Consider the following 15,842-nt stretch of genomic DNA (forward strand, 5'->3'; position numbering starts at 1 on the left):
TAGACTTGGAACCCAGGACCATCTGATCACAAAGCCGCCTTTACCCCTGTACCAGGCAACAATGTCAACAACAATGTCACCAATAACAAGAATGATTCATTCACCTCTGGGGTCTGAGTCTTCATCCTAGGATCCAGGGAAGTCTTACTTCCTGGGTCCATGCTCATTTGCATAAACCATTTGATTTGTATGCATATCATTATCTGCCCCGCCCCACACTCTTTCATGCCCCCAGTTACTCCAAGCTTCCGACTGGCTGGGGAGACTGCCAATCTGTGCTGGATGTCTGTAGTAAGGGTACTTGGAAGTGTGTAGCCTCTACTTTCTCAGGAATTGTGGATTTGAGGCTAAGGCAGACCTGGGCATCAGGTCTCTGGTTTCCCTGCTAAGCTTCCTGCATGGAGTTGAGCCAGCTGGGTTCATATTTCTCAGCTGTAAAAGTGACCTTTGTGGGTCATTCCATCTATCCCTGTGCCTTCATGAGCCATCCTTCCCCTAAGAACTAGACAGATCCAGGTGCAAAGTTCACCATTTATTTCCGAGACCAGTGGTCAAGGGGATCAGGGCTACAGACTAAGTCTGGTCCTCACCTCAGGATGTGTATGTCTTGGCTAGGAGGAACTTGAGGCTGCGTGTGTATTGTGTGTGTTTGCCATTGTGATGCTGTGTGTGTGATGGGTGTGACTGTGAGACAGCACGTGGAAGTCTGATGTGAGAAACGTTGTATCCTGTGTGTCACACGTGGTGTGACTGTACGGCCTGTGTGGGTGACTGAGGCTCTGACGATGACTTGTGTGTGACTGTGTCCTATGTGGTTGTAATGCAGTGTTTGTGATTGAGGGCTTGCGATGCTATGACTTGTGTGAGGTTGTATGAGAATCTGATGCTTTGTGTGTATGTGTCTGTGGTTGTGAAGGAGTGACTGAACTTGTGGGGCTGTGATTCTCTGTGATGCTGTAGCTGTGATGGGAGCTTCTTTCTTTTCTCCCTTTCTTTCTTTCTTTCTTCCTTTCTTTCTTTCTTTCTTCCTTTCTTTCTTTCCTTTTTTCTTTCTTTCTTTCTTCCTTCCTTCCTTTCTTCCTTCCTTCCTTCCTTCCTTCCTTCCTTTCTTTCTTCCTCTCTTTCTTTCTTTCTTTCTTTCTTTCTTTCTTTCTTTCTTTCTTTCTTTCTTTCTTTTCTTTCTTCCTTCCTTCCTTCCTTCCTTCCTTCCTTCCTTCCTTCCTTCCTTCCTTCCTTCCTCCCTCCCTCCCTCTCTTCCTCCCTCCCTCCATCCCTTCCTTCTCTCACTCTCTCTTCCTTTGTGTTTCTTTCTGCAAACATTTTCCAAGTGCCTCTGTGCCAGGCTCTGGCTTGGGTGCTGAAACAGTTTTGCTGTCCTGATGGAACGTGAGCTCTTAGCAGTGCTGGGATACAGCCAACTGGCTGATGATATATATGGGAGACAGAGACCAGCCACAGTGGGAATATTTACACCATGGAAATCGACACACACTACAAAGCCTCTCCCCTCCCAGAAAACCTGGTTGTCAAACATCTACTATCACATGCCTATGCCCGCATCTCTGAGTGTAACTTCACGGCCAGGCTGTGGTGTGGCCACAAGCCCGTAGGTGGGACTTGGGTGGGTGACTATGACCATGGGCAGGGCCGGGCTGGGCTCTCCACTGGTGGGTGAGTCCTGGTGATAAATCTGCCCCCCCCCACTCCGCCCACACTTGTGAGAGCGGAGAGGGTGATAAGACGTTTCCTGTTCTCAGCCAACTCCCTGGACCCCCAAGTCCCACTTAGTTCTGAATCAAAAGTATAAATACCCACCCCTCACCCCTTTTTCCTGAATATCAGGCAGATCAGCTTTACCCCTGCTTGGGGGCTAACAGACCCCCAAGTCTCCAGGTCTGTGGCTTCAGAGTTGTCCATGGCAGGGTCTGCAGTCTCCTTTGGTTCTTCAGAGGTGCCTGCTGGGTCTTTCACCTTGTGGAATAACTGGGTTCTTGGTCCCGGTGGTCCCCACTTAGCTCTCCACCTGTTGAGTTTGGGGTTCTCCCGGGCACACGCCAAAATCTCTGCTTGTTGGTTTTCCTGTCTCCCGAGGCACCCTCTGAGGTCTCTGTCTGTCGAACTCTGTTCCATCTACCCTGGCTCCTTCCTTCACACCATGAACGCCCCGAAGTAGGACCGCGTACCGTCGCGGACTCGGACCAGGCTCTCATCAGGCACGCGCACCACCACCTCCTCCCCGGCGTCCAGGTGGACCACTCCGCCCAGGAAACTGCTGTCCCACCAGACCTGGGGGCTGCTTGCTCGCCCGCAGGGTGACCGCCGGCTGACCAGCAGCTCCAGCTCCTCGGGGTAGCGGGCCGTGCGCTTGTAGAGGCCGTGGGTGATGGGCAGGCCGCCGGTCAGCCCCTGGGGGCAGCCCACACCGCCCAGCTGCACCTTGGAGTAGATGTAATAGTAGCCGGCCTGGGCGATGACCAGGGCACCGTCCCGGTAGGTGAGGCCCCTCAAGAAGGCCAGGCCCAGTTTCGTCTCCCACAGCAGCGGACCCCCACTGCCTGTCAGGCTGGAGTTGGCCCCTGCGGAGGGAGACAGAGGGGGAGTTGGTAGGCATAGGTCCCACGCTTGCTGTGTGACCCCAGGCCAGTCGCCACCCCTCTCTGAGCACCACCCCCTCTGTGCTAGGCTGTTCCAGAGCTTTAGATATATGAACTCACTTTATCCTCACTTTACAGGTGGGGAAACGGAGGCCCAGGAGGCGGCAAAATAACGTGCTTATCATACATCTTAACTCGTTTCATCCCCTTCTTGCAGGGGGGAAACTGAGGCACAGAGCAATTGATTTGCCCAAACCGTCAAAAGTTGTAAGTGGCAGAACACATCCAGACCCAGCAGGCTTATAACCTCTGAGTGCTTCAGTCTCCCTCTCTGTAAAATGGAGCTCTGAATAGTACCAGCTAAGGACTTAATAAATTAATAGGTGGAAAGAACGTCACGATGCGTGCCACAGATTACAAGGGTTTATTCAATAAATAAAATTAGAAATTCACAGACCTAGGCAGTGCCTGTGCTCTGGGCAAGTCTGTGAATAATTAATGAATGAAGGAGTGTGCTGCCATGTTGGGGTGTCTGTCTGGTCTCCCCAGGACACGCTGAACCCCTACCCCCTGCCAGGGCTTGGGGGCCCCCTCACCTGTGAGGTGTGCTGCCGGGTTGGCCTGCTGGGACCTCCGATCTGGGGAGAGAGGGTCAGAAGTCAGAGGGGTAAGGGCCAGCCTCCAGAGCGGTCAACCAGCCCACCTCCTGGTGTCAACCCCACCCTTTCCGGAATGACCCAAACTTCTGCTTCTCCGGCTTGGGGGACGGGCGTCTGTGGGGCTTAGGCCAGTTGTGCAAATCACATTGGGCAATGGGCTGAAGGGGTGAGGGCAGCGTGGGAACCATTCCATCCCCTCCCCTGGGACCAGGACCCTGACTCACCTTGCACCAGGAGATCCCGGGGTCCTGCACCTCTGTCCTAAAAGTGCAGAGCAGCCCATGGTGAGGATCTGTGGGGCCCACGCCCTGGCGTCACTCAGACTCGTGGCTGAGAGACACATGCAGACCACGGGCACAGACATCACCCTCAGACATGTCCAAGGCCACGTGCACACCCCACGTCACACCCCGCTGCCCAGCAGGCTCTTAACCATCCAGTTTCTCAGTTTTCCCCTCTGTAAATGGACACATGAAAAGTGCTTCGGATTCAGCGAATTCTCACGTGAAAAGCATATTACAGTGCCTGGTAGAGAGCAGGTACTATATAAGGGTTTATTAAATGAGTGCTGTCGAAGACACATGGCCACCTGGATGGCTGGACACTTGGACATAAATGCTAACATGTGGATATGGACACATGGGCTCAGACCTGGACACTTGTGTGACACACTGACAAGGCACACGTGGATGCAGGTACGTGGATTGCATGGTTTACGGAGCCACGTGGGTCTGCGCACACGGAGACGCAGAAACAGACACATGACGTCAACACATGGGCTGTAGACAGGTGAGCACATGGCCGTGTGGGTACACGGGTGCAGGACAGCAGCACAGGTCCGGCCATGAGGAGAAAGGACCTGGAAATACAAAAAGGCTGAGACCACATGGGCGTGGCTTGGGACACACAGACCCAAAGGTGTGGCAGACAGACCGACGGAGACATCCAAGGCCAATGGGAAATGGACGCAGAGAGAGATTCTCACAGACTCGGACAAAGCGGATTAGTGACAGTCCCAAAAATGGTGATCAGGTTACGGATGATGATAGCTAGCCGTGGCAGGGACTTCCCCGGCGGTCCAGTGGTTAAGGCTCTGTGCTCCCAATGCAGGGTGTGCGGGTTCGATCCCTGGTCTGGGAACTAAGATCCCGCATGCCACGCGGCACGGCCAAAAAATTAAAAATAAAAGTGGCTAAATGGAAGAGTCAGATAAATATTTTTAAAAATAATAATAACTAGCCGTGTCAGAATGTCGGTTCCAGGGGTTACAGACAACACAACTGTGTTATAAACGTTAAACTTCCTAAAGGCTTAGATTTTGTTAGTTCCCACCACTAGAAGAAATGATAATTATGTGATACCAGAGAGGCATTAGCTAACGCTACAATGGCAACCCTATTGCTAAATTTATGTAACAAATTAATATGTTGTACACTTAAACTTACACAATGTTCTATGTCAATTATATCTCAATTAAAAAAAAAATGTCAGTTCTCATTGGTTGAATGCTTGCTGTGGGCCAGCTGGGCACCACACACACAATATCATATTTTATTCCCTAGGAAGATGCTTATTATCATGCCCATTTTACAGATGAGGAAACTGAGGTTCTGAGAGGTGAATTAACTTGCCTTGGGCTGCTCTTAGTCTGTCCTCCATTCTGCACATACACACACACACACAGATGCTCAGTGACACTGGCTTCGAGCCCCCCCACCCCCACCCCAGCACCACTTACCTGCAGGGGGGCGGCCATCACCTCCAGGCGCCAGTGCAGCTGCAGCAGGAACCAGCCCTGGACAGCCACTCCGGTCGCCAACAGCAGCAGCAGGAGGCCCAGGCCCAGCCGGGCAGCACTGCAGGGCTGTCTCCTGCGGCTGCGCCCCAGCCTCGTGAAAGGGATGTCCGTCTGTCCATCCACCACGAACACCGAGGGCCTCACCACTGTCTCCTCCATGCCTGAGCGGATGAGGCCCCAGGATGCCCGGGGCTGGGCTGGCACGGCTGGGTCCTGCGGGCTGGGAGGAAACCACGATTGCCCAACACTCCTGGGCTTTTCACGCTGCCGACAGGCGCCCGTGGGTCCCGGGGCTGCCTTTAGAGCCGGGACTCGGCCCCTCCCCCTTCCCCCCATATCCTCCTCTTCTTCCTGTCCCCCCACCCCTGGCCCGGCCCCATCTCACTCTCACTCAGAGTCTCTCACACTTTCCAGAAGCATCTGAAGATGTGACTCAGGTGGGGATGGGAGAGGGAAGGCCCCAGCTTTCCCTTCTGGCCGTGTCATTCACATGGTTGCCAAATACTTACTGAGCACCTCCTGTGTGCCAGGCACTGTTCTAGGTTTGGGGGCACAGCCATGAACAAGAGAGACAAAAGTCCTTGGTCTTATGGAGCTCCTATTCTAGCAGGCTGAGAAAAACTAATAAGAAAGCCCAATAAGAAAATACTATTTAGTGTTCGAGATGGTGATAAGAGCAGTGGAAAATGCGAGCGGTTTGTGTGTGTGCACGTGTGTGGGTGTGTACATGCGTGTGTGTGAGTGTGTGCATGCGTGTCTGTGTGTATGCATGCGTGTGCATGCGTGTATGTGCAGGTGCAGCTGCGTGCTTGAGTGTGCCTACATGTGTGCATGCATGCAAGTTTTAATTGAAATTCACAGTCAGAGGGTAGAACCACTGTCTACTCAACTAACTAAACTCAAGGCCTGGGAGTCGTCCTGGACACCTCCTTCCGTCCTGTCACGACATCCTACCCTCAGTAGGCCCTGTTGATTCAACCTCTAAACCAGATCTCAAATGCGGCCACCTGTTTCCATTTCCACTGCTACCACCCTAAGTGCTATGAACGGGATGTTTATGTGCCCTCCAAATTGATGTCCATACCCTAACCCCCAATGTGATGGTATTTGGTGGTGGAGCCTTTGGGAGGTGCTAGGGCATGAGGGTGGAGCCCTCCTGAATGGGATTAGTGTCCTTATAAGATGAGATATAAGATATATGCTCTCTTTCCCTCTCTGCCATGTGAAGATACAGAGAGAAGGAGGCCAGGAAGCGGGCCAGGAGGAGGGTTCTCACTGGAACTCAACCACTTAGGCACGCTGATCTCAGACTTCCATCCTCTAGAACCGTGAGAAATAAATATCTGTTGTTTAAGCCACTCAGTCTAGGGTATCTTGTTATAGCAGCCCAGATGGACTAACACACTCAATTCTTTTGGGTGTATACCCAGGATTGGAACTGCTGGCATCATTTCTTGCTTGGACTCTTGCAGTAGCTTCCCAAATGGATGTAGTACTTCACCTCTTGCCACCTTATAATTCATTCTCTACCCTGGAGCTGGTGTGGCCTCGCTTATTTATTTATTTATTTATTTGAGGTAAATTCACACCACGTAAAACAAACCATTTTAAAGCGAGCAACTCAGTGTCATTTAGTACATTTACAATGTTGTGCAACACTACCTACTTCCAAAGCATTTCAAAAGTAAACCTTATAACCATTAAGCAGTCACTCCCCAACTCTCCCACCCACAGACCCTGGCAACCACTAGTCTGCTTTCCTGCTCTATGGATTTAGCTGTGTTGGACATTTCAAAAAAAATGGAAATATACACTACGTGGTCTTTTGTGTCTGGCTTCTTTCACTGAAGATAATGTTTTCAAGGTTCATCCGCATTGTAGCGAGTGTCAGTGCTTCACTCCTTTTTAAGGCTGAGTAATATTCCAGTGTATGATGAACCACACTTTGCTTATCCATTCCCCCGTTAATGGACATTTAAGTTATTTCCACCTTTTGGTTATTTTGAAAAGTGCTGCTACAAGCATGTGTGTGCATGTATTTGTGTGGGTTCCAGCTCTCTATTCTTTTGGGTGTATACCTAGGATTGGAACTGCTGGCATCAGCTTTTAAACACATAAGTCAGGTCTCACCTCTTCCATGTTTAAAATCTTCCAATGAGCTTCCATTGAGCTTATGGGGGTTAGCAAGTTATGGCTCATGGGCTGAATCAGGCCAGGCTCATGTTTCTGTACAGCTACAGGAGCTGCTCTTGGGGGCTGACACTTTAGTGAGCGGTAGGGTCCCAGATGGGGCATCCTCCTCTGGCCCCTCTTCCCCCTTTTGCTTTTCAGTGCCGGCCTCCTGGGCCAGCAGCCAACGCTCACCCCTGTCCACACTTTGTAGCTGGTCACACTGGCTGCCACCTACATGTTGGCATGTCCTCTGTCATCAACCGCTGGGTGTTGAGTGGATGAATCTCATTCTGGGGGTTGGTGACTCAGCATGTTGTCTCAACTCTGGCCAGCTGATCCAGATGAGACAGCTGGGATTTGGGAGAGAGAGGTTGGCTGGGATCTGGTTGTCACTGGAGCAGAGAGAAACTGGCCTCAGCGGTCATCCCACACCCTCTCTACCCACCTGGATCTCCAAGCCTTGGGCCCATCATTCTTCATCCAGAGAATGTTTCCAGTAGCAGAGCACAAATCACGTCCTCCACCCTGGGTGGCCCATCCCAAGCAAACGGGGCATATGGCAGGCTGGAAGCTTCCTCTCATTTTATAAGTACCTTTATAATATCCTCGATTTTATCTCTCGGTCCTGAAAGGCTAAAATATTTACTATACGGCCTTTTATAGAAGAAGGGCTGTTCCCTGAGGTAAGAATAGACATTAAGAGGAATTCCCTGGCAGCCCAGTGGTTAGGACTCTGAGCTTTCACTGCCGAGGGCACGGGTTCAATTCCTGGTCAGGGAACTAAGATTCTGCAAGCCAAGTGGTGGGGCAAAAGAAAAATTGTAAGCCAACTATACTTCAATAAAATAATTTTAAAAAAGAGAATAGACACGGAGTGGTCTTCATTATCTTGAAGCCCTTGCACCCGGGCATCTGGGGCCTTTTGCACTTGCTGTTCCCTCTTCATGGAACAGTCTTTTCCAGATCCCCCATGACTGGCTCCTCCTTGTCATCTATGTCCTGACTCAAGAACCCCCTCCTTGGGGGCTTCCCTGGTGGCGCAGTGGTTGAGAACCTGCCTGCCAATGCAGGGGACACGGGTTCGAGCCCTGGTCTGGGAGGATCCCACATGCCGCGGAGCAACTAGGCCCGTGAGCCACAACTACTGAGCCTGCGCGTCTGGAGCCTGTGCTCCGCAACAAGAGAGGCCGCGATAGTGAGAGGCCCGCGCACCGCGATGGAGAGTGGCCCCCGCTCGCCGCAACTAGAGAAAGCCCATACACAGAAACAAAGACCCAACACAGCCAAAAATAAATAAAATAAAATAAATGCGTTGTTCCAACATCATCTTAAAAAAAAAAAAAGAACCCCCTCCTCACAGAAGCCTTCCCTGACCACCCATATTAGGCAGGGTTAGTCAGATAAATAGAACCAATAATGTATCTCTATATCTAATATCTACAATCTATCTATCAATCAAGAGAGAGATTGATTGTAAGGAGTTGGTTCATGTGATTTTGTAGCTTGGTAAATCCGAAATCTGCAGGACAAGCCAGCAGACTGGAGATTCAGTTAAGAGTTGATGTTGTGGTCTTGAGTCTGAAGGCAAGAATCTCAGGCAGAATCTGCACATTGCCAGCCGGAATTCTTTCCTCCTCAGGAAACCCACTTTTTCTCCTCAGCCCTTCAACTGATTGGAAGAGGCCCACCCACATTATCAAGGGTAATCTGCTTTGTTAATTTAATTAATTAATTTATTTGGCCACACCGCACTGTATGTGGGATCTTAGTTCCCCAGCCAGGCGTCGAACCCATGCCCCTGCAGTGGAAGCACAGGGTCTCCACTGCTGGACTGCCGGGGAAGTCTCATGGGTAATCTGCTTTTAAAGTCAACTGGCCATAGGTGTGAATCACATCTTTAAAAATACCTACAGGGGAGAGTTAGCTCCTGGAAGTCCCGTCCACCCCAGAGCCCCTCCTGCCCATAAATAAGGGGGCGTCTCCTGCCCCCTGAGAAGAAACTCCAGGAGAAGCAGAATCTTCCTGCTTTGGGTTTCATCACCTGAAATGCTTTTAAATCAATGAAGTTGGAATCTCTTAAAAGGACGGGGGCTTCCCTGGTGGCGCAGTGGTTAAGAATCCGCCTGCCAATGCAGGGGACACGGGTTTGAGCCCTGGTCTGGGAAGATCCCACATGTCACAGAGCAACTAAGGCTGTGCACCACAACTATTGAGCCCGCGCGCCACAACTACTGAGCCTGCGTGCCTAGAGCCGGTGCTCCACAACAAGAGAAGCCACCGCAGTGAGAAGCCCGCGCACCACAACGAAGAGTAGCCCCCGCTCGCTGCAACTAGAGAAAGCCTGCGCGAAGTAACGAAGACCCAACACAGCCAAAAATAAATAAATAAAATTAATTAATTAAAAAAAAAAAAGAAAAGACGGACAGCCCATGATGTGAACTATAGAGTTTGTGGACAAATTTATATTGGGTGCTTAGTGGCATAATGCCCACGGACTCCTGAGAGGGTCCCGAAGTTCTTAGAGGACCACTTGGGCTTTTGAATGAGAGAGGTGCAAAGTTCGATAAATAATGGCCCTTGTACGGTCCAGTGGTTAGGACTCCACACTTCCACTGCAGGGGGCACAGTTTCGCTCCCTGGTCGGGAACTAAGATCTGGAATGGCGCGCGCCCCGCGACCAAAAAAAAAGAATGGCCCTTGTGGATAAGCACAAAGTCAAGCGACAACGATTGGACAGAATCTGTGAAGGTATCCTACCCTAGATCATGAATGGGCCCCTGGCAACCTCCCACCCCCCCGTGGCGCTGCTCCATGGCCGAGACTGCAGGGTGGAGATGCCCACCCTGAAGGACCTGGCCACCGTGGCCTTCTGTGACACACAGTCTACTCAGGAGATCCACGAGAAGGTTTTAAAGGAGGCTGTCTGTGCCACGATGTACCACACCATCACCCTCACCGGGGAGGACCTGGAGAAGTTCAAGGCCCCGAGGGTGATGGTGTGGATAGGCAGCGGCTTCGACCACGTGGACGGCAAGGCTGCGGGCGAGCTCGGGATCGCCTTGTGCTAACATCCCTTGGCGGCAGTGGGAGAGACAGACGACTCCACCATCTGCCACATCCTCAGTCTGTCCCGGGGGAACCCACGGCTGTACCAGGCACTGCGGAAAGCCCGTGGGTACAGAGCGTCGAGCTGATCCGGGAGGTTGCCTCAGGGGCAGCCTGCATCCGTGGGGAGATGCTGGGCCTCATGCGCTTCTGTCGCACGGGGCGGGTGGTTTGGATTCAGCATCATATTTTATGACCCCTACTTGCAGGATGGGATCGAGCCGTCCCTGGGTGTGCAGAGGATCTACACCCTACAGGACTTGCTGTATCAGAGAGACTGCATCTCCTTGCACCGTAGTCTCAACAGATATAACCACCAGCTCATCACTGATTTTACTATAAAGCAGATGAGACAAGGGGCATTCCCAGTGAATGCCACCTGCAGGGGACTGCTGGATGAGAAAGTCTTAGCCTACGCCCTCAAGGAAGGCAGGATACGACGGGTGGCCCTCCAGGTGCACCAATCGGAGCCTTTCAGCTTTGCTCAGGGTCCCTTGAAAGATGCACCACATCTCATTTGTACACCTCACACGGCCTGGTATAGTGAGCAGAGACCAGCCAGGCAATCACATGTGGCATGCCAGAGAGCTTAAGAAACTGTGAACAAGGAATTCTTGGTCACAACAGCACCCTGGTCCATAATAGATCAGCGAGCAATTCATCCAGAGTTCAGCGGTGCCACCTACAGATGCCCAGCAGGCATCATGGGCATGGCTCCGGGAGGACTTCCTGCAGCCATGGAAGGGATCATCCCCCGGGGCATCCTGGTGACCCACAACCTCCCCTCGGTGGCACACCCTTCCCAAGCTCCCTCTCCCAACCAGCCCACAAAAACATGGGGACAAACCAGAACACCGCAACGAGCAATAGCAGAGAGTGAGGAAAGGTAATCATTTGGATACACCTGGCACCAAGAGATGGTGAAAAATAGATGAACGAAGAGAAAAAGAATTTGACAGTCTTTTTAACTGATTCTGGATATTTGCATCATGGACGGTGCAGTGTTAAAACCACAAAAGAGCTAGCGACAGGGGTAAACTGAAGAAGATGTCATCTGCTTACAGAAGCATGGAAAAAGACTGGACGTGATTTAGTAAGGACCAACTTCTGTTATTGTGTGTTAAGTTTTTCATCTGTGCATCCAATCACAAAGAGTAAATAGATCTTGGGACTTCCCTGGCGGTCCAGTGGTTAAGATTCCGCACTCCCAATGCAGGGGGCCCAGGTTCGATCCCTGGTCAGGGAACTAGATCCCACATGCCGAAACTAAGACCCGGCACAGCCAAATAAAGAAAGAAATACTTGAAAAAATTACATTGCCAATTTCTTTAAAAAAAAAAAAAAAGAACAAATAGATCTTTTTCCTTTATCCGTCCCTTGGGCAAAGCAGGTCCTGGACCCCTTGCTCTAGAATGTTGCATCAAGAGTCCCAAATATCTTAACATTGTAAATCAACTATACTTCAATTAAAAACAGACAAGCAAACAAACACAAAACTAAAAAAATATTAAGAAACCAAAAACTGGGCTTCCCTGGTGGTTCAGTGGTTAAGAATCTTGCTGCCAATGCAGGGGACTTGGGTTCCCCTGTTTCCCCCCCCCCCCCCCGGGAAGATCCCACATGCCGCGGAGCAACTAAGCCCGTGCGCCGAAACTACTGAGGTCCCTTCGCCTAGAGCCTGTGCTCCTCAACAAAGAAAAGCCGCCGCATTGAGCAGCCCACGCACCGCAACAAAGAGTAGCCCCCTCTCGCGGCAACTAGAGAAAGTCTACGCTCTGCAACAAAGACCCAACGTAGCCAAAAAAAAAAAAAAAAAAAAAAAAAAAAGTTTAAAAATAAAAACAAAACCAAAAACCAAAACCCAGCAACAAAAAAGAGTTCCAAACATCAAAATAAAAAATAGTAAGAGGAAATCACCATTCTGACTCTAGCTCCTTCAGTCCACGGGGGCTGGCTACCTTTTTTGCTAATAGGAAGGTTAAATTACTACAAAATGGGGAGAAAACTGTTTGTGTTAGACAACCACGAGCATAGGATCGAAGACAGTACAGGCTTCTGTACAGAGAAGCCTCACCCATCTGAGCTGCCTACAGAGCGGGCAAATTGGTTGTGAGTTCAGTAATACCTTCTGATGATGCAAAAAAAAAAAAAAAGTATTAAGTTTCACAAGCTGTTTGTACTCAAATATATTTTCTCAGTTTCATATCCTCAGCTATTTTACTGAGTGGAAAGTCTTGAACTGAAAGTGTTCAAGAAGAATAATGTTGCGTTATCTTATGTCTCAGGAAACATTTTATGGTAACTTGTCAGATTGTCTATGAACAAACGCACTTTTTTAGACATTGATAAAGTCTTCTTTTCTTCATGAGATATTTTATATAAGAATACTTCAGGTGTGTTATTAGATGTGACTGATTTTAACAAATCCTATTAGATTTATATCAACTGGTTACATGTTGTATTCATAGCCTTTTGTGAATCACCACCTTTTTGGTTAAAAGATGGCCTATTTTGAGCCTTTGGATAGGGACATTACTGTTTTTTTATTTTTTTCAAGTTTTTTAAGAAATAAATTTATTTATTTATTTTTGGCTGCACTGGGTCTTCTTTGCTGCGCGTGGGCTTTCTCTAAGTTGCGGTGAGCGGGGTCTACTCTGTTGCAGTGCGCGGGCTTCTCATTGCGGTGGCTTCTTTTGTTGCGGAGCACGGGCTCTAGGCACGTGGGTTTCAGTAGTTGTGAAACGCAGGCTCAGTAGTTGTGGCTCGCAGGCTTAGTAGTTGTGGCTTGCGGGCTCTAGAGCGCAGTCTCAGTAGTTGTGGTGCATGGAGTTACTTGCTCCGCGGCATGTGGGATCTTCCTGGACTGGGGCTCGAACCCGTGTCCCCTGCTTTGGCAGGTGGATTCTTAACCAGCGCACCACCAGGGAAGTCCTGACATTCCTGTTTTGTGACCAAAGAACCTTCAAAACTGTCCCAAACCGAAAAATAATGGCTATCAGAAGTATGTTTTGTTTTAGTGTGTTACCGTTACTGTATTTGTTTATTGTAAAGGTGGACATTTAGTGTTCAGTGCAGTTTTCAATAAAAAGTAAAAAAATTTCAAAAAAAAAAAACAAACCTTCTGAGAAACATTTAGCCTGGTATTTGACCAAACAAGTGGTCACCATAGCCTAACAAAACTGACACATAAACTGAACCATCCTTCAATCTAAATGACTTCGCTGGTTGGCCCCGTTGCAGGTAGGCTTCCCAGGTCACCCTGATCTCCTTTCCTTTTTGGATACCCTCACTGTCACTGGAGTTGAAATCAACTCCATGCTATCTTTAGAATGTAAGGTCCTGTCTGTGCTGTTCACAGCCTAGAAACATAGATGCTTAAAAAAAAAGTAAAAAACAAAACAAAAACATCCCACACATTAAAGAAACAGAGCAAGAAAAGAAACGAAAAATTGCACATAAAGGAGGGCAGGGGGGGCCTGGCAGATGTCAGCTGTGACACCTAGTGAGTAATGAGGATCTCTGTGTCTCCCCTTGACGGAGGTGTCCGGCAGCTGGAGGCTGGAGGGAGTCGGGGTAGGCTGTGAGTCAATTTCCCCAACATTCCTGAAGTTGGGAGGTGGGGTTTCCAGGACCCAGGGTCTTAGGGGAAGGGGGCTATGCAGGCGTGACTTCCAGGTTCAGGGGGGTTTTCCTGTGATGACCTTACCCAGAGTCGGAGCCTGGATTCCACCCTCAATGGTCCTCAAGGGACCACAGGTGGAGTTAGAAGAGGCACTTGGGGCCCCTTGGCAGCCAGTGGCCTCACTCAACTGTGGCTGCTCCCCACCATGTGTTTCTGGTGAGGCTGTGACCACAACAGCCCCTGCACTCCTTCTTCAACCGCTGAGATACGACGAGTCACATCTCTGGCTTGGTCCCTCAGGGCTCCAGCTGGAAACATCATCCTGCCTGACCTTTACCGCCCCCTCCCGGCCCAGCCGCCTCACACAATCCTACCAATCTGTTCAGGCCCATCTACAAAGTGGTAACCTGGAGGGTGGGGTGAGTCTAGAGGATGCAAATGGGATGCGTGAGACGGGAAATGGAGTGAAAGTGAGCTGCAGATGAGAGCGAATGGGATGAAGATGAGAACAGGTGAGGATGGCAGGTAAGGATGCAGGTGAGCATGAAGGTGAGAAGGCAGAGGAGGACTGGAGAGTTCTGATGCTGGTGAAGACATAGGTGAAGACGCAGGGGAAGGTGCAAGTGAGAAGGCAGGTAAATACGCAGGTGAGGATGTAGATGAGGATGCTGGTAAGAACACACGAAGAGATCCAGAGAAGAATGTAGGTAAAGACGCAGGTCCTCACCCTCATGAAGATGCAGAGAAAACACAGGTGAGGATGCAAGTGGAAAGACAGGTGAGAGTATAGGTAAGAATGTTTGTAAAGATACAGGTAAGTTTACAGATAAAGGTGTAGGTGGGGGAAGCGGGTGAAGATGCAGAAAATACAGGCGAGTGTGCAGGCTGAGTGTGCAGGTAAGGATCCAGATGAGATCCTGGTAAGAGTTCAGGTGAGGATGCAATAAAGAGGCAGGTAAGGAAGCTGGTGAGCACTCGGGTGAAGGGGTAGCGAGCTGCTGGTGAGGGTGCAGATGGAGACTCAGGTACGGATGGAGCTGCGGCGCAGCTGAGATTCAGGCGGAGACGCAGGTGCACTTCCGGCTAGGTGCAGGCGAGGCAGGCACGCGCGCTGTAGGTGAGGAAGCCTGCGAACTTGCAGGTGAACTACAGGAAGTTCCTGTAGGATGGAGCTGAGCTGCAGGTGAGGCAGCGGGGGATCACCGCTGCCTCTCTCCCCCTCTCAAAGAGCTCCAGACTTTGGGAGACTTGTGAACTAGAACTGGACCTTTATTGGCTGGACAACGGGAGCGGGATTAGTTGGGGCAGCCAAAGACAACCATGTTTTCGGTGAAGTTGGCCAGGTCCTGGCAGTGTTTCTGGTTCTCCTCGTCTTGGCATTCATCCGCATCAGGCCACTGCTCCACCCAGGTGTCCTTCCCGATGATGTAGCTGATGCTGGGGGAAGAGAGACAGGTCGGGAGGGGGAGGGGCAGGGGAAGGGCGGGAGGAGGTGGCCACGCGCAGGCGCGGGGCGGGCACTCACTTGGGTTTCTCTCCCCACAGGTCCGAGGAGATGCCCCACACGAGGTAGCGGGCCCCCTCCTTCAGTTTGAGGGCTTCTCTGCACTTGACGTGGCTGATGAACCTGCGCTCCTGTTGAACTTGCACCTCATCGGAGCCTGAAGGGGAGGGAGAGGGAAGCTGAGCTGGGGGGAGGGGCGAACACGGGGGAGGGGGAGGCAGAAAGACAGCAGACACAGGGCTGACCTGATTTGATGATCTGCTCGATGACCATGATGTAATCGTCAAAGTCATCCGACAACTCCTTCTTGAGAAGTTTGATCTTGTACACTGCGGGCGGGGGAAAGAAGGCAGCGTGGGTCCTGGGCAGGGTTGTCTGTGGGGCGCCA

The 15,842-nt window shown here is 50.6% G+C and overlaps 2 protein-coding genes and 1 pseudogene across 3 annotated transcripts in view; 1 reads left to right on the forward strand and 2 right to left on the reverse strand.

Annotated features, from left to right (window-relative positions):
* Positions 1–1,214: 1,214 nt before the first annotated feature.
* On the reverse strand, positions 1,215–5,881 carry TNFSF14 (TNF superfamily member 14). The gene is made up of 4 exons (XM_082456999.1): positions 4,992–5,881; positions 3,478–3,514; positions 3,191–3,232; positions 1,215–2,576 (listed from the first exon to the last, which is right to left on the reverse strand). Exons 1-4 carry the CDS (start codon positions 5,385–5,387, stop codon positions 2,149–2,151), a joined length of 903 nt encoding a protein of 300 aa, XP_082313125.1. The 5' UTR covers positions 5,388–5,881; the 3' UTR covers positions 1,215–2,148.
* A 3,273-nt stretch (positions 5,882–9,154) lies between these two features.
* LOC309658439 (C-terminal-binding protein 2 pseudogene) lies at positions 9,155–15,119 on the forward strand (annotated as a pseudogene). The gene has a single exon. The product of its transcript is annotated as a C-terminal-binding protein 2 pseudogene (transcript).
* A 79-nt stretch (positions 15,120–15,198) lies between these two features.
* The window catches only part of C3 (complement C3), a 35,366-nt gene continuing 34,722 nt past the window's right edge, over positions 15,199–15,842 (reverse strand). Inside the window, exons 39-41 of the mRNA XM_082456998.1 lie at positions 15,700–15,783; positions 15,476–15,611; positions 15,199–15,387 (exon numbers count right to left, since the gene is read on the reverse strand). Coding sequence (XP_082313124.1) covers positions 15,246–15,387; positions 15,476–15,611; positions 15,700–15,783 — 362 coding nt within the window. The 3' untranslated portion in view covers positions 15,199–15,245. The remainder of the gene's footprint in view (positions 15,388–15,475; positions 15,612–15,699; positions 15,784–15,842) is intronic.

The sequence above is a fragment of the Balaenoptera physalus genome (assembly GCF_965194825.1).
Source record: "Balaenoptera physalus genome assembly, chromosome: 3".
Classification (NCBI taxonomy): Eukaryota; Metazoa; Chordata; class Mammalia; order Artiodactyla; family Balaenopteridae; genus Balaenoptera; species Balaenoptera physalus.

Bases quoted from the DNA above. Each gene is read 5' to 3' on its own strand.
- TNFSF14 (XM_082456999.1), bottom strand. From the start codon at position 5,387: ATGGGGGGAAGGGGGAGGGGCCGAGTCCCGGCTCTAAAGGCAGCCCCG. The intron at 3,515-4,991 runs GTAAGTGGTGCT...CTGCACTTTTAG, and splicing joins TGATGGCCGCCCCCCTGCAG to GACAGAGGTGCAGGACCCCG. The intron at 3,233-3,477 runs GTGAGTCAGGGT...CTCTCTCCCCAG, and splicing joins CCGGGATCTCCTGGTGCAAG to ATCGGAGGTCCCAGCAGGCC.